Source organism: Trematomus bernacchii, unplaced genomic scaffold (assembly GCF_902827165.1).
Source record: "Trematomus bernacchii unplaced genomic scaffold, fTreBer1.1, whole genome shotgun sequence".
In the NCBI taxonomy this organism is placed as follows: domain Eukaryota; kingdom Metazoa; phylum Chordata; class Actinopteri; order Perciformes; family Nototheniidae; genus Trematomus; species Trematomus bernacchii.
The window spans coordinates 1730001-1751280 of NW_022987772.1; the positions used below are offsets into that span (position 1 = coordinate 1730001).

The 21280-nt window shown below is 41.1% G+C and overlaps 1 protein-coding gene across 1 annotated transcript in view; it reads right to left on the reverse strand.

The window, feature by feature from the left end:
• LOC117496991 (A-kinase anchor protein 13) overlaps positions 1-21280 on the reverse strand; it is a 135476-nt gene that overhangs the window by 75252 nt on the left and 38944 nt on the right. The window contains 4 exon segments of the mRNA XM_034148872.1: positions 12820-12905; positions 16740-17210; positions 17213-18680; positions 19765-19942. Of these exon segments, the coding sequence (XP_034004763.1) occupies positions 12820-12905; positions 16740-17210; positions 17213-18680; positions 19765-19942 (2203 nt within the window).

Consider the following 21280-nt stretch of genomic DNA (forward strand, 5'->3'; position numbering starts at 1 on the left):
CCTGCTGATGTTCAGGTGTATATCAGTATGTAGTGTATCTACTTTAAAGAGTCCTCTCCTGCTGATGTTGAGGTGTATATCAGTATGTAGTGTATCTACTTTAAAGAGTCCTCTCCTGCTGATGTTCAGGTGTATATCAGTATGTCGTGTCTCTACTTTAAAGAGTCCTCTCCTGCTGATGTTCAGGTGTATATCAGTATGTAGTGTCTCTACTTTAAAGAGTCCTCTCCTGCTGATGTTCAGGTGTATATCAGTATGTAGTGTATCTACTTTAAAGAGTCCTCTCCTGCTGATGTTCAGGTGTATATCAGTATGTCGTGTCTCTACTTTAAAGAGTCCTCTCCTGCTGATGTTCAGGTGTATATCAGTATGTAGTGTCTCTACTTTAAAGAGTCCTCTCCTGCTGATGTTCAGGTGTATATCAGTATGTAGTGTCTCTCCTGTGACATGTCTGCATGCTTTAATGTTCAAAAAGCTCTTTATTTTTCTCATACTGTGCTGCAGCACCTCTTTTCACCCTCTGTCTGAAACCAGAGCCCAGTCTGCTCTGATTGGTTAGCTGGCCGGCTCTGTTGTGATTGTTCAACCAGCTTAGAGATGTCCCGCCCCTTAGCCTATCACGTGCAATGTGTTGGAGCGCTAGCCAATAGAAGTGTGAGTGTTCAGTGATGTCAGGAAGTAAACAAAGGAGTCCAACACACTACAGGGAAAACACCTTAAAGTATAATCAGGCCTCGTTAAGGTTTGTCCGCCTTCAATGGATTGTTCCTTCCTTTCTTCCTACTGTTTCCTGCCCTCCCTAATTCTCCCCATTTAACTCCTAACCCCAGTTAACCCAGGTTAAGCCCGGCTCAGATCAACCAGCTTTAGTGTGGCCCTTTAAACTTGGCTCGTACAAAGGAAACCTCCAGACAGCACAGACAGGTTTCAATCTGAAAGAGGAACAAACGAAAGACGTTGTTCCACAATGGCCGACCACGTCTACTCTTTACTTTCAGTTACACAACGCTGACACTGAAGAAGAAGACGGGGAAGAAGAAGAACAACAACAATAAAAGAAGGACGGAGAAGAAAAGGAAGCCTATATGTCAAAGACACTTTTCCTTTTTATGTAAATGTACAACAACATCATCTACATCTGGAGACGCGTGCTTGCTAGTCACTTTCTGCACTGAATCTCCACTCGGTGTAAAGGACTTGTGATTTAAAAGAAAGAGAAGGCATTGGAGGAAGTAAAGTGAGTTTAAACCAACCACCAAGGTCGATCCTCCCAGAATGCTTTGGGGGTTTCTAAACAACTAACCCTCAAATGTCCCAGAGCACACTACAACAGGCCTGCTGAGACCTAGAAAGACTGCGCTCTGTGTGTGTGTGTGTGTGTGTGTGTGTGTGTGTGTGTGTGTGTGTGTGTGTGTGTGTGTGTGTGTGTGTGTGTGTGTGTGTGTGTGTGTGTGTGTGTGTGTGTGTGTGTGTGTGTGTGTGTGTGTGTGTGTGTGTGTGTGTGTGGTGTGTGTGTGTGTGCTCTATGACTATACGCGTTTGCATTCCTGCACACAGTGACAGTCGCTAACATACCGCGTGGCATCGTCTACATACTGTACCGCTCAATCAGCAGACACATTATTCCAAACACTTGTGCAACTCTTTGCCGTACTCTTCAAGTCTCACGGGCACACAGCTGATTTCCCCCCCCCCCCACACACACACACACACATGCATGCGAGGAGAGTACACACACAGGGATTTTTCTTTTCTCACAGCTGTGTTCAGATATCAAACACAGCCCACTGAGAGAGAACAAATACGCTGACGAAGAAAGATTAGCCGGTCACAGAGGGCGACTGAACACACACACACACAAAACACACACACACACACATACGCAAACACACACAAATGTATGCAAAGGTTCTGTTTAGAAGTGAATTGATTGCAACAAATTACCAAAAGTCTCGACCTGACGGCAGTGACAGCAGAACTCGACAAAGATTGTGAATGAAATGCAGATTTAAGGGAAGGAAACAGCAGCTCTGAGAGACTTAATGAACTGTTTACACGCCAGAGCTGCCTCTGTGTGTGTTGGCACTGATTGTAGAAAGAACTGAATGACGGGACATGAAGTAGATACTTCTCCTAGGGTGGGGCATAATTATGTGGAAGTATACCTGCCATCAATTACACATTAACTCATGCGTTTCCTTTTGGAGAAGAGAGAAACTTGTCCATATCCAAACTTCTCATTCAGTTCAGACATGGCAGTTACAGAAATTGGGACACAGAAGTAATTTTACTCTTGTTTTTTAATGGGCCAAACATCCTCAAATCTTTCAGGAAAAATAAATGTGTCGATTTCCTTAAAACCGATAAAGGGGAAATGTTGCATTGCACCAATCACGTAGCCAGAAATCTTAATACATATTGGCCTCTGTGATAATGTGTGCACAATCCATGAAAAGAAAACAAATTGGCCTTAAAGGACAACATGTAGTGGTCGGATACAATCTAATGCCACTGTATCTCATCTTCATTTGACATATTTTAATGAGTTCAACCACGTTCTTTTTATGTCATATACTAAGGTCCATCTCAGTCCCTTGATTTGACTTCTTATTTCTAATATATAGGTCCACAGTTTGCCAATTAAAGTTCCTTTAAAGTATTTCAAGATGCATTACTTGAAGTCAGGCAGTAAGTATATATTTTATTTCACATACGTTGGTTTAAAATGAGGCATCGACTGAATACCAGAGTCTGAGCAGCCGCTGCATATTTGAAGCGCCGGGGGAATCCAAACTGTACCCAGTAAAAACACATCTGGTTTAAAAATAAAAGGCGGCCTGGTGTGTGTGTGTGTGTGTGTGTGTGTGTGTGTGTGTGTGTGTGTGTGTGTGTGTGTGTGTGTGTGTGTGTGTGTGTGTGTGTGTGGACTTGGAGCGCTGAGAGAAAGAGGTCTCGCTGCATTAGAGGATGCCTGAAGGACTGTTTCCAGCCATGTATGAACTCACAGTTACTCTATACTTATAAGTAGAAGTACTCAGATCTTGTACTTGAGTAAAAGTAGTAGTACTCAGATCTTGTACTTGAGTAAAAGTAGAAGTACTCAGATCTTGTACTTGAGTAAAAGTAGAAGTACTCAGATCTTGTACTTGAGTAAAAGTAGAAGTACTCAGATCTTGTACTTGAGTAAAAGTAGTAGTACTCAGATCTTGTACTTGAGTAAAAGTAGAAGTACTCAGATCTTGTACTTGAGTAAAAGTAGTAGTACTCAGATCTTGTACTTGAGTAAAAGTAGAAGTACTCAGATCTTGTACTTGAGTAAAAGTAGAAGTACTCAGATCTTGTACTTGAGTAAAAGTAGAAGTACCAGAGTGTAGGAATACTCTGTTTCAGTAAAAGTCCTGCATTCAAAATGTTCCTCAAGTAAAAGTAGAAAAGTATTATCATCAAAATATAGTTAAAGTAGCGACAGTAAAAGTAGTGATTGTGCAGATTGGTCCATTTCAGAATAATATATATGATATGTTTTATAATGATTGATCATTAAAGTGTTCTCAAAGCTGGTAAAGGTGCAGCTAGTTTGAATGACTTTGTATACTGCAGGGTAGCTTGTGAATTTACTCCAGGTGGAACTAAAGTCTGATTTAACACTTGGTTATATTTCACATCATTCATCCAGATCTGTGAAGTAACTAAAGGTATTAAATACAAGTAGTGGAGGAAAAGTACACAGTAGTATAATATGGACCTCAAAATTACTTAAGTACAGTACTTGAGTAAATGTCCTTAGTTACTTTACAGCTATGCCTCTTAGAGCACTGACGCTGTGTTTTGATGTGAAACGCTGCTTGGAATGAAGTCATTTTGGCCGGATGCCCGTTTCCATCCGAGGCCTTTTTCCCACACCGTCATATCTCCCTCACTTTCCCTCTTCCTCTCTCTCTCTCACACACACACTATTTCACCCCTCGGTGAAAAGAAGAGCTGACATCAGGAGCAAGTTTAGAAAGTGACAATGGAGCAAAGAGAGGTGTTACATTCACCAGAGCAATCCACTTCATTCATACCTCCCACTGCTGTAGGACACGTTGAATATCTACAGGGTGAGGTCATCATTTAGATTGTGCATTACAAATAAAACCGAGCTTCCAGTCAGTGGTTGTTTAGATTGTGGATTAGAGAAAATAAAGTATCAGTCATTTGTTCCATCACTGTATATGTTAGACAGTATATTGAAAGGAAAGCTATCACTACAACTTCATCATATATTGCAAAGGTGAGCAGATATAAGAAGATATTGTTGGTTATACAGTTGATTTTAATTATAAGCAAATACTATGGACTGAATCCTAACCAAGTTTTGCATCATTTTACCAAGAACAATTGCAATACATATATACACCTGAACATCAGCAGGAGAGGACTCTTTAAAGTAGAGACACTACATACTGATATACACCTGAACATCAGCAGGAGAGGACTCTTTAAAGTAGAGACACTACATACTGATATACACCTGAACATCAGCAGGAGAGGACTCTTTAAAGTAGAGACACTACATACTGATATACACCTGAACATCAGCAGGAGAGGACTCTTTAAAGTAGAGACACTACATACTGATATACACCTGAACATCAGCAGGAGAGGACTCTTAAAGTAGAGACACTACATACTGATATACACCTGAACATCAGCAGGAGAGGACTCTTTAAAGTAGAGACACTACATACTGATATACACCTGAACATCAGCTGGAGAGGACTCTTTAAAGTAGAGACACTACATACTGATATACACCTGAACATCAGCAGGAGAGGACTCTTTAAAGTAGAGACACTACATACTGATATACACCTGAACATCAGCAGGAGAGGACTCTTTAAAGTAGAGACACTACATACTGATATACACCTGAACATCAGCAGGAGAGGACTCTTTAAAGTAGAGACACTACATACTGATATACACCTGAACATCAGCTGGAGAGGACTCTTATAGTAGAGACACCACATACTGATATACACCTGAACATCAGCAGGAGAGGACTCTTTAAGTAGAGACACTACATACTGATATACACCTGAACATCAGCAGGAGAGGACTCTTTAAAGTAGAGACACTACATACTGATATACACCTGAACATCAGCAGGAGAGGACTATTTAAAGTAGAGACACTACATACTGATATACACCTGAACATCAGCAGGAGAGGACTCTTTAAAGTAGAGACACTACATACTGATATACACCTGAACATCAGCAGGAGAGGACTCTTTAAAGTAGAGACACTACATACTGATATACACCTGAACATCAGCAGGAGAGGACTCTTTAAAGTAGAGACACTACATACTGATATACACCTGAACATCAGCAGGAGAGGACTCTTTAAAGTAGAGACACTACACACTGATATACACCTGAACATCAGCAGGAGAGGACTCTTTAAAGTAGAGACACTACACACTGATATACACCTGAACATCAGCAGGAGAGGACTCTTTAAAGTAGAGACACTACACACTGATATACACCTGGACATCAGCAGGAGAGGACTCTTTAAAGTAGAGACACTACACACTGATATACACCTGGACATCAGCAGGAGAGGACTCTTTAAAGTAGAGACACTACATACTGATATCAACCTAAAAATGAACATAATGTGTCCTCTTTAAGACTCATTAATTCAAAGAACATAGTACCGTTTTGAGTCATCAGCTCTGTTTAAGATATCAAGTAAAGCACATTGTGTTTATACACCTAAATATCACACATTTGCATCAAGGGGCTATACAATCTGCACAGGAAACACTACTCTCTGACTTTTGACCCTCGCTCGTTTTGTCCAGATTCTAGTCCAGTTTTCCCCCTCTTTATATCAAGTCACGTGAAGTAAAGCTAATTTATTCATCACAAATTTGCATCAAGAATCTGCGCAAAACAGGCTACGCTACGCTTCTGATAAGGAACAACTAAACTGAAGACCATCTCTCCAGCCACAATACAAAATCAAATCATATATTTGCAGGGAAAGGGGGGTTACACCCTTTCACACTTTGCACCCCCCCCCACTTTCAGCATCTTTATTTGGACTACAACCATCTCCAGACTCAGCCTTTAGTTTGATTTCAACCAAACACCTTTAAAATGTTCATGTCTGCATCTCACATGGTTGGGATGCTTTGACGGTGACAGAGTGTGTGTTCACAGACATTCAAACACTGTGACACACACACACAGAGAATCACAAGTGTGTGTGAGGGTCACGTGACTTCCCTGTGATGCAACAATCAAAACAAGACTCACAAGACGCCAAATGCTAAAAATAGCATGACTTATTATTGCAAAGTATCATGATTCATCCTGAGGGAGCATGAATATCTGACTTTTTTCAGGATATAGACTGAAATATTTGTACAATGTATTGACTATTTTGGAACAAACAGGCTGACTATTTCATCATCAAAGTCTTGCTGCTGGATTAAATTAGATATAGCTTTACTCTATACCTTTAGATGTACTTTATTGATCCTAAATTGGTAACATTGTTGTGCTACAGCAGCATGTAAACAAAACAGTATCATAGTATCATGTCTGGATGAGTGGAGGCTGGAGATTGAGCGACACAAAGGAACTATAGCTATAAAACCAGTTTGAAATCAGATATGCAACACCTACTGTACCAACACCTACCAACACCTACCAACACCTACCAACACCTACCAACACCTACCAACTGAATGGGTTCTGCGTCTATAGATATTTTCCAGAAGCATCTGTACTCATAAACATCTGATCCCATAATGAACTTAATTACCTGCAAAAGCGCATTTGGAGCGGGTCCATTACCGCCCATTAAAAACACATTTACCAACAACTAACGGGACAAACTGTGGTCCTTAAGGACACTCCCAGAAGGTGTTCAAATGGTATGAAAGGTCACATATATTTAGGCTTTAAATAGCACTTTTGGGTGCTGTAAAAACCCAGTTTCGACATTTGAAAGAAAACCTAGTTCACCTTTACTCTACAGTCACAGCACCTCTGAGACAAAGAGAGAAATGTCCCAACTGTGCAAGAACATCACGGGACTAAATACTCTGTTTTAGCGTTTTAGTTTTTCACTTATAGTCCTGCAAATCCTGAGCAAAGGGTCCCGGAAAAAAGGCCCCAAAGTGTCCGAGCCTCGTTAAGTTTCACACAGTTATTCCTCAGAGATGGAAACATGCAGCATGTCAGAAACCACACTCCACCCCGAGATAATCAGCACTTTGTGTCTGCAGACCACCATCAACACACCATGTAATCATCTCCCAGGGTGCAACACAGCTCGACCCGTCACAACATCCACAGGTTTCAGAGAAACATGTTGAAGCACTTTGGGACGGTTGTGATTAACTTCAGAAAATGACTTCTAGGCAGCTTAGAGGAATAAGTGTGATCAGACACAATCTGTCTGCTAAATCACTTCATAAAACTCTGTAATGGACTTCATTTCAAGTTGTTATTATCTATGACCTTCTCTTTATGGCTTAGTTTACGATTTCAATCCTGCTTCCATCTTATTTCTCAGTTTGAGGCAATTGTGTGTTTTCCGAAGCCTCTCTTCAATGACTGTTATTAACTGTTCTCCCTCCTCCAAAGTGAGTTTAGGTCTCCTACCTTCAGCAGAACCACGTCTACAGTTCTCTCTCCCTTGGCTCGCAGGCTGTACCTCCGCTTGTGTCTCTCGTACATCGTGCCTGTTATATATCCACAGCAGATTTTGGTAAAGAGCAGAAAATCCAGCAGGAACTGTTGAGGAGCCGAGGCTGAATGCTAAGCTTCACATCTGGAGTCTGAAGACCTCAGCGCTGCTCCCTCCTCTTCCCTCCCCCTTCTCCTCTTCCCTCCCCCTTTCCTCTTTCCTTCTCCTCTTCCCTCCCTCCTTATCCTCTTCCCTCCCCTTCTCCTCTACCCTCCCTCCTTCTCCTCGTCCCTCCCCCCTCTTTCTTTCTTTCCCTCTGTTGCCTCTTAACTTCTCTCCTTACACATGCTCTCCCTCTCCCTCTCTCTCTTTGTTATCCTGTCAAAATAGTTGTATTTTAATTATATATTTTTTATTTAGTAATTTAAGAAGAAGAAGAAGATACACTTTATTAATCCCTTACAGGGAAATTTCTTTCCCGACTCTGTTGTGTTTACACACATTACACACACAGGGGAGGATATACATGCACACACAGAGGATATACATGCACACACACACAACCACATGCAGATAGGAGAGGTGGCAGAGCAGAGAGGCTGCCAGGTACCCGGCGCCAAGGGAGCAGTTTCGAGGTTAGGTGCCTTGCTCAAGGGCACCTCGGCAGTGGCTTTGGAGGTGAACTGGCACCTCTCCAGCTACCAGCTCACTCCATCTTTTTTTGGTCCAATCGGGACGTGAACCGGCGACCCTTCGGTTCCAAGACCAAGTCCCTACAGACTGAGCCACTGCCGCCCCTTTATCAATGTTGTTATATATTTTTTTTTATTATGTATTTTATGACATATTTTTTATATTTAATTTGTAAAATGAATATATATTTTCCTTTTTTGGTTCACTCTTTTTTGGTTCACTCTTTTTTTCACTTCACTTTGGTGCCTCTGAATTTCTCTCCTGACTCATGCCTTTGCACTCTCTCGCTCTCTTCTCCCATCAAATATGTTTTTCTTTTGAATTTGTTTCTTTTACATTACATAAGTTTGCCATCTAGTCATACCGTCTTGTCAATATTTTATCCTTTTCCTGCACTAAATAAAACAAAAAGCAGCCATATCTTTGGGAAACATCGTTAAGGTTTACGACAGGACATATTACTAATGAGCTCCAGTTAGGTGCGACGATGCATGAACATAATGACTAATGCCCCAGCACGTGCAATGGTTTGGCTGATTCGCATCGGCGTCACTGGGAGTAGATAATAACTAGAAAAGCAGGAGACTATAAGAAACGTTTAAAGTTGCTGATCAGTACAGGCAGGATTTGTGGGCATTTTATAATGACCGAGCAAAGTGTTATTTAGTTGATAACAATGTACGTTCAGTTATTCTGTATTCACATTACATCTTATGTTTTCCTAATGTGCAAATAAACATTTCTCAAAGTGTTTTAATGTTTCAGTTCACATTTCTTGTTGCAAGCTTTTTTTCAAATCCAGTTTTACAATTTTTTTTTTTTTTTTTAGTAATAGGGACAAAATCAGCCGTGTCAAAAAAAAATGCAGAATCTGAGTTTGTGTCTTTAGGGTTTATTGCACTTATTGCTTTGGATAAAAGCTCTATTTCATATCATTTAAAGGGGACCTATCATGCAAAATGCACTTTTGTACGTCTTTTCTACATGAATATGTGTCCCCGGTGTTCCAGGGAACTCACCAAGTGTCAGAAAACACAACCCTCTCTATTTTCCTCCATACCCAAATCTCTAAAAAAGGGGCTGCAACGGATCTGATAAAAACTGATCCAGATTTGAACACTGTCCTGACGTCAGGACAGTGGCGCTACGGCTATTGGGCCAACTCCACCAATCAGGAGGAGACAGCCACGGCCATTGCCGTTCGAAAGCGCTGTAGACGCTGTAGTACATATGCCAGGCCTCTAGATGGTGCTGTTCTCACTGAATCAGCCCTTGCTAAAACAGATCTAAAAAATGTCAAATTGAGTAAAATGAGGCATGGCTAAAATGCATGATCTGTTTGGTATTTTGAAAAAAAAAAAAGTATAAATATGCCTTATATAGGTATGGTCCTACACTATATTATTAAAATATAGCATGATAGGTCCACTTTAATCTAACATAATGCATGTGTGAGAATAAAGATGCCTTCATTATCTGAATAACTATCCTCTTAATTGAAGTGCATTCATCATTTTCTTCTTCCTTTATATTTGTCCTGATATGTTGATTGCTATTTAATGAATTATAGTTTTTACTGTTTTGTATTGTGTTTGCGCTGTAAAGATGTGCTTTCTTACAATGAAAACAAAATCAATTTATTTATGAAATCAGCCAGTCAAAGTGTGACTTAGTTACAGTGAGACAGATGACAGTGGGGCATTATTACGTCACTTAATGAATATCAAACACCAGAATTGATGCAGTTGATAATCAACCCCCCCTGCTGGAGGACGAGGTATTTACGGTATGTGTCAGAGGGAAAGAAAATAGGTGTTTGTTTCAGGCTCTGCACTTTCCCTCCTCACCTCCTACCTCAAAGACCGCACCTACAGGGTAACTTGGAGAGGGTCCGAGTCCGACCCTTGTCAATTATCTACAGGGGTCCCTCAGGGCTCTGTCCTCGGTCCCCTCCTCTTCTCTCTGTACACAAACTCGCTCGGATCACACACACACACACACACACAATCAATTGTGTGTGTGACCTAACAATCAACATCGGCCCCTCTGTTGTTTCCCCGACTCAGACTGCAAGGAATCTGGGTGTGACCCTAGATAACAAACTGTCCTTCACTGCAAACATCGCTGCTACAACCCGCTGCTGCAGATACACGCTTTACAACATCAGGAGGATACGTCCCCTCCTGACCCAGAAAGCCACGCAGCTTCTGGTCCAGGCTCTCGTCATCTCACGCCTAGACTACTGCAACTCCCTCCTGGCTGGTCTACCTGCATGTGCCATCCGACCTCTGCAGCTCATCCAGAATGCAGCGGCTCGTCTGGTCTTCAACCTTCCTAAATTCTCGCACACCACCCCGCTCCTCCGCTCCCTTCACTGGCTTCCAGTAACTGCTAGAATCCACTTCAAGACACTGGTACTTGCGTAACATGCTGTGAATGGTTCTGGCCCTTCCTACATCCAGGACATGGTTAAACCATACACCCCAGCACGTGCACTCCGCTCTGCATCAGCCAAACAGCTCGCTGCACCCGCACTGCGAGGAGGACCCAAGTTCCCATCAGCAAAAGCACGTGGGTTTGCTATCCTGGCTCCAAAATGGTGGAATGAGCTCTCCATTGACATCAGGACAGCAGAAAGCTTCCACATCTTCCGGCGCAGACTGAAAACTCATCTCTTTCGACTCCACTTCGAGCAATACAATTACTAACTAAGCACTTATATACTAACTAAGCACTCATATACTAACTAAGCACTTATATACTAACAAAGCACTTATATACTAACTAAGCACTTATATACTAACTAAGCACTCATATACTAACTAAGCACTTATATACTAACAAAGCACTTATATACTAACTAAGCACTTATATACTAACTAAGCACTCATATACTAACTAAGCACTTATATACTAAAATACTTATAATAAGCTCTGAGGATCTCCACTTTGTCTTTACTTTGACATTCCTCACTACAGTTTAACACCAGCATTATTACTCTAAATGTCTAAATTGCCTGTTTATCAGAGGAGTTCCAGGCGACCTCAGCAGGATCAGATGGCAGGTCATTAAAAGAGGGAAAGCTCTGAGGCTGCAGCGCCCTCTGCTGGCGACCTCCTGCAGAAACATCAGGCCAACATCTGGAGCTCAAAACAAGCCTGAAGCCCGACCGCAGAACAGGAATAATCCTGAGAGGAATCTGTCCGTCAGCAACAATTCACTGCTGAGCCTCGTCTGAACGTCATGAGACACAGCGAGGACATTCACTGAAGAAAAACACTCCAGAGGAGGCAGCAGTACTCAGATATTGTACTTAAAAAGTAGAAGTATTCAGGTATTGTACATGAGTAAAAGTAGAAGTACTCAGGTCTTGTACTTGAGTAAAAGTAGAAGTACTCAGATCTTGTACTTGAGTAAAAGCAGAAGTACTCAGGTCTTGTACTTGAGTAAAAGTACAAGTACTCAGATTTTGTACTTGAGTAAAAGTAGAAGTATCAAAGTGTAGGAATACTCTGTTACAGTAAAAGTCCTGCATTTAAAATGTTTCTTGGATGCAGGACAGAATAAATCTTGCTATCATTCGTGCACTCATGTTTTTGTTGTGGTTCCTAAATAAATAAAACACACAATCCCATTCATGGCAATGCAATGCAGCAGCAAGTGATGCAACTTTAAAACAAATATACTGCTCCATTTTGGACCATGGTGTACTTATCTGCTATTTATTTGTGTACTTACAGTAGTGTTTTTTGGTATTATTAATAACGTGTGCATACTTCATAATCCAGGCTGAAGACATTTATTCGTGTCGCTGCTTTTAATTGAACTAATCATATCTGCACTGTCATTTTGATGAATGCCGGAAAATCTAAAAGCAGGTTTAAATATCCTAATTCTGGGAATTGAAAACACAAATGGTTTAAAGGCCAAATATTAATAGTCTTGTATTTTGTATGTTTCTTTGCTTTTTAATAACTGCTTTTAAATGCCATTTTATAAGGTGTTTCAAATGCACTATTTTCTTAATGTCTTTTATTTTTGTAAAGCACTTAAAGTACTATAAAGAAACGTGCCTTGCCTTACTTAGTTATTTTTATTTTGTCTATTGTCTTCACTTTATCTGCACTACTTCTGCTGTAGTAATAGTGTAGATTAACCCATTGTGGGACAAATAAACTAATTTTGATTCTGAAAGAGTGAGCCGTGTTTGACGAGACAAAATGAGGAGGAAAATGTCAAATCAACTTCCCGTCACATTATACCTCAGCTCATGTAATAAACCAGAGTTTACTTGTCCGTTTGGTCACCACCTCTCTGGGCTAAAGGTTATTTTGGGCGTTTCAAATACTTTAGCAAACAGTGACTCATCGAACCCTCCTGTTAATCAAACCTACAGAGCACAGTTTGATATCAGAAGACAAACAGAGGCTTACCGTGGAGCTGTGTGCTTCCTCTGAGCGAACATCATCTTCCTCTCCTGCAGCAACAACAGCTTCTTCAGACACGATGACTTCCCCCTCTGGAGAAATGCACACAACACAATGCAATCAGTCCAGAACAAATGCCCCAAATGTAGGAATCATCAAGTTTGACTGGAGCAGCTTGTGTCTGTACTAAAACGCCCTTAAAAGAAACAGTTCCCATAGGAGCTACTGTATAACCATTTGCATGTAAATTAATTCATCATTCTTTAATTATAAACACAGAATCTGAATGGCCCATTGATGGTGCTGTATAATTACCTCTGATGGATTAAAGAGGGTATCTAGAAAGCCTGTTTTAAGTGAATATGACTTGATAAATGTAGAGGAAGTAAACAAATCTCAGAAATGCCTCGAAAAAAAGGAGATATTCTTGGGTTTTTAAGCATCTACCAGAATCCAGATTGAATATTCAAACCTTTATTTCCGACTTGACTTAGAAATGGTTCAATATTTAAACATGTTACTTAATTTTCATTTATAATATCTCATCCCCATTTACACACACTATAGCGGTCACAAAATGTTTCCTTCACAATAATTATTGACAAAAGTCTGTCCAAATGCATCTTTGTGACCTATCTTTGGAAATATTTTTAGCTCGGTTTGTGTATTAATTGATAAGTCTGTTCGATGATTACGTAAAACCTACTGACTCTATTTACATGGAACTTGGTGGAAGGATGTGGCATGGGTCAAGAAAGAACCCATTCCATTTTGAAGCAGATCTGAATCACGGGGCGGATAAACTAATTATTTTTTCACTTTTGTAAAATAAGCCAATCAAATGATGTCTGGATAATCTGAAAAAATGTGTTCCTGATTGGGAAAATTCACAATAACGCCCCCTGATGTCAGACACAGTTACAATAGCAATGTCATGATTACATACTCTGAACAATTAAACACATCTAATTTGTAGTATCTGTGTTATTTCCAAATTAAGACCAAAAGCTCTTGAATGCATCACTGCTGGAGAAGAACTTCCCAACTCTGGGGAAAAAGGACCATTTGAGGAGCACTTGAATGCATCACTGGTCTTGGTGAAGGTCTGCACCTCTTAAATGCCATTCTAGTTTATTGATCATTTTTTGGGATGTTGGGATAGTGGCAATTCAAAAGTTGATCATTTCTAAGGAATGTTTTTATTACATTACATTACATTTAGCTGACGCTTTTATCCAAAGCGACTTACAATGACCAATTACAGGGACATTCCCCCTGGAGTAACTAAGGGCTAAGTGCCTTACTCAAGGGCACACTAATGGTGGAGTTCCAGGCGGGATTTGAACTCGCAACCGATCTTCAGCCCACCTCACTATCCATTAGACCACCACTACCCCTATTATAATATAATTAGGTTTTGTTGTATCTAAGTTTAACTTCAACTTAACTGCAAGACTTTTACAAACACTTAATGTTCATCCTGCCATATTAACAGTAAACTTGAGTGTTGAGAGTTTCTTTACGAATAAAGCTTGTTTTCATAAAGGCACTTCTGTTTAATGTAGGTCTATTTTATGTCTTTGTATTAAACTCAAATGCAAGTGTAGGGAAGTGGTGAGAGAGTCTGATAGCATGACTGTGTAACATAGTTACCTAATATTATCATGTGTGCATTGTTTACAGTTTATCAACATGTCATGTTTTAAATATCACTGACGTCATCCATCTTATTGTGACACCCCTGTTTAACCCTGACACAAGAGAAAGCTTGTCTCTGATCTACGATGCTACCTGAAGCTAGGCTGTAAATATCTCCCCTCGTTCACAATGACAGCTCTCTCTCTCTCTCTCTCTCTCTCTCTCTCTCTGACGCACAGCCTTGCCCTTGACCTCTCTTTATTGGACTTGGGTGTAGTACAATTACTCCTGATGAGTGCAAATTGCCAACAGAGGAGTGCTGAAGGTTCACTGACAGAGGAGAGACTCTCACTTCCTGCTCTGCGCTCACATCAGCTGGCCTGAGTGTTTGTTTTTGGGGAAGCCAGCCTCCAGCCTTGGTCACATGCTGTGGTAACGTGACTGTGTTTGCTGACATACAGTGTGCTGAAGCCAGAGAGTGCAAAGACTAACAGAGAACATATGATATAAAGGGAAATTTTGTCATGGCCTTAAGGTACAAAAGATATAAAACGCCTCATTATTTCATGTTATGAAACACGTCAGTAAGTATCCCAGTGTCCTTTTATGAACTGAAATGGAAAAATGATGGTGCTAACGTCACGTTTGTTGGTTAACCCTAACCCCTAATCCTTATATAATACATAATACATGGCCTAAGGTATTGAAGATATACGCCTTGTTATTTTCTGTTACAAAACATTTCACTAAGTAATCCATTGTCCTCTTATGAACTGAAATGGAAAAATGATGGTGCTAATGTCAAGTTTGTTGGTTAACCCTTAATGCTCACCCTCTAATCCTCATTAGAAAGACAAAAAGCACCAAAACTGAAAAAGCCCTAAGCAAACATACACAAAACAGCAATATAATTAATATAACACATGATATACAACACAAAGATATAAAACGCCTCATTATTTCATGTTATGAAACACGTCAGTAAGTATCCCAGTGTACTTTTATGAACTGAAATGGAAAAATGATGGTGCTAACGTCACGTTTGTTGGTTAACCCTAACCCTAAATGCTCATCCTTAAATCCTCATTACAAAGACTACTATCATCAAAACAGTACAAATCCTAAGCAAATATGTCTCCATAACAGCAACATATTATATAATACATAGCCTAAGGTATTGAAGATATACATAAAAACCTGTCACTAAGTAATCCGTTGTCCTAGTATGAACTGATTTGGCAAAATGATTGTGGTAATGTTCGATTTTTTGAGTAACCCTAACCTTAAATGCTCATTAGAAAGATGATAAGCACCAAAACTGAAAAAAAAAAAACCTAGACAAGCAAATATAATTCATATTATACATGGCCTAAGGTATCAAAGATATAAAACGCCTAATTATTTCCTGTTATGAAACACGTCACTAAGTATCCCTGCATGAACTTAAGTGGAAAAATGATTGTGGTGATGTTGCATTTTTGTTTTGCAGTAACCCTAATCCTTAATGTTCATCCTCAAATCCTCAATAAAAAGACAATAACCACCAAAACAGTAACAATTCCAAGCAAACATCTCTTCACAAAAACCGTATAATACGTGTCCTAAGGTACCAAACGTATAAACGCCTCATTATTTCCTCATATGAAACTATCACTGAGTATTCCAGTGTCCATGCACGAACTGAAGTGGCTGAATGAATGTGCTAATGTCTCATTTTGTTGTGTTTTTCTGGCGAACCCTAACCATAAAATGCTCAATAATGTATCTTCATTAGAGAGACAATAAGCACCAAAACAATCAAACAAATCCTAAGAAAATGTGTCTTCACAACAGCAATATAATTCAAATAATACATGGCTAAAGACACTAAGTACTCCAGTGTACTTGCATGAACTGAAGTAGCAAAATGATTGTGCTAATGTCTCATTTTGTTGTGTTTTTTTGATGAAACCCTAAATACCCCCTTATTTAATACAAAAATGCTAAATCCTCATTAGAAAGACAATTAGCACAAAGAAGGTAAACAACCTAAGCAAAGATTTGTTGACAACAGCAATATATCACAACAGGATGTGGCTCAAAAACCTCTGTGAGGGCTATTATGGCAAGATGCATTGCATTAAGCTTTGCAGAGATATTGCCATTAATCACCAGAGGAGGACTGGATCTGATTAAGCATATTTGTTTAGAAATAAGACTTTGACAAACGTATTGCCCTGTGATGTATGTGGGTGTGTGAAACTAGAATAAACCTGAAGTGGTGCTGAAATAAATCAGTGTTCGCCCACCTTGAAGTGCACCGCTGGGCCTTTGTGGTTCTCCGTCCAATGAGTCGAGAGTCTCAGGATTTCCAGTCGTCTCGTTCTCAGCATCAGGTCCGCCGGATGCTTCATTGCTCAGCGGAGTGACACCATTGGATAAAGACGCATTGATCTGATCCTCTGAGTGCCTTAATCTCTCATCAGGTGACCTTTCATCCGCTGTCATCTCTGAATTATCCTGTTTGGGTTGCCCCGATTGCACGTCTCCACTCTTTCCAGCTGCAGATTCATCACTGGTGTCATTTGACTGATGTTCAAGGGAGCTAATTGCTTCGCTTTCTTCTGCAGGAGATGCACTAGCTTCAAATAAAACACTGCTGGTGTCCTCTGAATCCAATGCAGAGACTGCGCATTTTGCATCAGAGTTTGTGGCCTCTTCAGGTTCGGCGTCATCTACCGTCATCGGAGCGTCTGCACTTTCAGACAATAATAGATCCACTTGGAAAGTTCTGCAGTAAGTTCCTCGACGTTTTCCTCAGGATTCAACGCCTCTTTTGTCTCGAAGTTGGGTAAAAGTTGTGATTCTGGCTCAGTGTGGCTGCAGTCCGTTAATGTCAAAGTGTCCGTCTCAACCACGCTTGGTCCATTGCTTTCACCTTCTCTTGAATCATTGGAATCCTCCTCCATCTTTAATCCTGTTGAGGAAACATCTTCTACATTACTTTGACCTGCGTCCTGATCCGCCACACTAGCATTATCCTGAGACGGGTGGAATATATCCGTTGTGGAGCTTCCCACTGATCGGAAACTACCATCATCGTCATCGCTGGAGATGCCATGGCTCATCTCTGGATCTTGATCAGCGTGTGTATCACTGGAGCTGGGGATGAGATCAGGTGATGGATCAGCTCTTATATCCTCCATGGAGTTAGCAGGAGCCACGCAATTAGCGGTGTCCTCAGGATCGTCCATTGACAAACTTTCAGCGCTGCATCCAGAAGGTTCTGCTTCATCGTCGACCTCTCCTTCGCTGGCCGTTACACTCCCAGAATGACAACCAGTTTCTGTTGCCTGCTGCTGCTCTGAAGCGTAATCCCTACCAGCTGTTTCCTGGTTTTGTTCCCGGCTGTTTATGTCTGGTGGAGGTTCCCCCTCGTGGAGGCCTTCTATCGAGAGAGCAGATTGAGGCTCCTTGATTACATCAGCGCCGTCTATCAGTGTTGGACTGGGGTCGGATACAAGCTCTGTTAACCCTTCCTGCTCTAAAGAGACTTCCCCATTAGTCCCTCCTTCCTCACAGCACTCTTTAATTTCAGAGTCAGAGGCGTCAGAAACCTCAGAGCCCTGTGACGACGGCGACTGGCCCATGATTGAGGTTTTTACGTCTCCACAGGGCGTTATCGGATCTGTTGACTCCGTGTCCTCCTCCCTCTTTCTAACTGTGCTTTCCTCGGCTTCCTGCTCTGATCTGTCCTTTCCCTCCTTGACCTCCTGTCCTTCCCAGATCACAGCCTCGTCTTTATCAGTTTCCTCCGCCTGTTTATCACTGCCTTCAGTTGGTGGTAGACAGATTCCCACAGTGAGGCTTTCCTCTTCTGCTGCTGCTTCACTGCTCAAACTCTGGGTGGGAACCACAGGCTGCCCTCTTCCCTCCTGCTCCGTTTGGCAGTAATCTCTCCCAGTGTTTGAACGGAGACACACCCGGGGCCCGAGGCCATGCTCCTGAGGCCTTGTGTCTGACGTTGGAGCGCTCAGAGACAAACACAAGTCTCTCTCTGCACTCCCAGTCTCACCATGTCCACAATCAACACTGCTGCTGCTTTCCACGGAGCAGTTTCCCACCCAGCTTGTTGTATCCGAGCTCTCCGACAGCTGTAGTCGCTCCTGACAGGTTATCTCCTCCACACCATCACAACATTCAGCTGCTGTGTGCAGAGAATCAAAGTGCAGCTCCAGTACAGAAACCCCCTGCAGAATACAGGAGAGAAGCAGGATATATGTTAGCTTTCCCCCTCGGAGAAACCAACAGCTCTCGAGTTCTTATCAATCGCCAACTCTGTGATTGCATAAGGTGTTCCACCGGTTATACAAACTCAGCTTGAAGGTTAAAACAAATGAGGGCAGAGAAAAGACAAACAACCTGACAATGTTTAGCAGCAGCAGCAAAGCTCCTGGATAAAGTGAGTGGAGAGAGAGTGGTAAAAAAGGGCAAGGTGCGGAGGGGGAAAGTACTCAGATCTGGTACTTTAGTAAAAGTAGAAGTACTCAGATTGTGTATTTTAGTAAAGTAGAAGTACTCAGATCCTGTACTTGAGTAAAAGTACTCAGATATTGTACTTTAGTAAAAGTAGAAGTACTCAGATCCTGTACTTGAGTAAAAGTACTCAGATATTGTACTTGAGTAAAAGTACTCAGATATTGTACTTTAGTAAAAGTAGAAGTACTCAGATCCTGTACTTGAGTAAAAGTACTCAGATATTGTACTTTAGTAAAAGTAGAAGTACTCAGATCCTGTACTTGAGTAAAAGTACTCAGATATTGTACTTTAGTAAAAGTAGAAGTACACAGATCTTGTACTTGAGTAAAAGTAGAAGTACCAGAGTGTAGGAATACTCTGTTACAGTAAAAGTCCTGCATTCAAAATGTTCCTCAAGTAAAAGTAGAAAAGTATTATCATCAAAATATAGTGAAAGTAGCGACAGTAAAAGTAGTGATTGTGCAGATTGGTCCATTTCAGAATAATATATATGATATGTTTCATAATGATTGATCATGAAAGTGTTATCAAAGCTGGTAAAGGTGCAGCTAGTTTGAATGACTTTGTATACTGCAGGGTAGCTTGTGAATTTACTCCAGGTGGAACTCAAGTCTGATTTAACACTTGATTATATTTCACATCATTCATCCACATCTGTAAAGTAACTAAAGGTATTAAATACATGTAGTGGAGTAAAAGTACACCATTTACTTCTGAACTGTAGTGGAGTAGAAGTACAAAGTAGCATTACATGGTACAGTTACTTTACACCTCTGGCAGGGTGCTGGGACTCACCTTGAGATGGTGTTTCAGGTGCAGCAGCTGCTCCACACTCCTCTGGAGGGTCGGGGGGTCGAGGCCGGGGTGTATCCTTAGCGTCAGGGTATGTGTGTTCAGCCTGGGGAGGTGGCAGACTACCCGTGCGTCCGTACACACCGGCTGGACGCTCTCAGTGTCTCTGTCCGTCTCAGCCCTGTTGGGAATAAACACTTAGATCATCCCGAACAGCCTGAAGAGTGATTACAGCAAAAACTGTTCTCAAAAGAAGGTTTAAATGGTGATGTCACACAAAAAAACATCCTTTCTTTTGATAATCCGCACGCATTGTTTGTGTTTTGAGTGGGTTAGGGTTAGGGTTAGTCCATTGGTCAAATCCTGAGGTTTATTCTAGCTGGTAGTCAATCAATCAGGGTCGCTGTCAAGCAAAGATGCTACTTTCCTTTTCCTGTCGTAAAATACTCAACTTTAAGACCACTCCTACTCGATCAGCTTTTCTTAGAAGGTTTTAACCGTGATATCAGCCCCCTTTCTTTTGATAATCCAAATGTATTGTTGTTTTCCTCCAGAGTTGGTAAGGGTTAATCCATTGGTCAAATCCTGAGGTTTATTCTAGCAGGTAATCAATCAATCAGGTGCGGTCAAGTACAAAAAAAGGCGCAAAGATGCTACTTTGCTCTCCTGTCGTAAAATACTGAACTTTAAGATCAGTCCTATTCGATGAGCTTTTCTGAGACGGTTTTAACAGCAATGTCAGCCCTTCTTCTTCTTCTGATAATCCATGTGAGTTGTAGTTTTCCTCCAGAGTTGGTAAGGTTAGTCCATTGGTTAAATCCTGAGGTTTATTCTAGCTGGTAATCAATCAATCAGGGTTGCTGTCAACTACAAGAAAAGTTAACCAGAACTGTTACTTTCCTTTCCTGTCGTAAAACACTCAACTTTAAGACCACTCCTACACAATAAGCTTTTCTGAGAAGGTTTTAACAGCAATGTCAGCCCCCTTTCTTCTGATAATCCACATGTATCTTTATTTTTCTTCCAGAGTTGATAAGGGTAAGTCCATCAGTCAATTCCTGAGGTTTATTCGAGCTGGTAATCAATCAATCAGGCGATGTCAAGTACAAAAAAAAGGCGCAAATATGCTACTTTCCTTTCCTGTCGTAAAACACTAGGACCACTCCTTCTCAATAAGCTTTTCTTAGAAGGTTTTAACCGTGATATCAGCCCCTTTTCTTCTGATAATCCACGTGTATTGTTGTTTTTCCTCCAGAGGTGGTAAGGGTTAATCCATTGGTCAAATCTGTAGGTTTATTCTTGCTGGTAATCAATCAAACAAAAGTTCCAGGCCCAGCGGCAAGTCAAGCAGAACTGTTACTTTCCTCTCCTGTCGTAAAACACTCTACTTTAAAACCACTCCTTCTCAATAAGCTTTCTGAGAAACCCTCACTCCCCCTGCTGCCTTCGCTCTAAGGTAGAAGTATGTGCAGTTCATAAAGATAGTGCAGAAAAGGGGGAGACACCTCCCAGTCAGGCA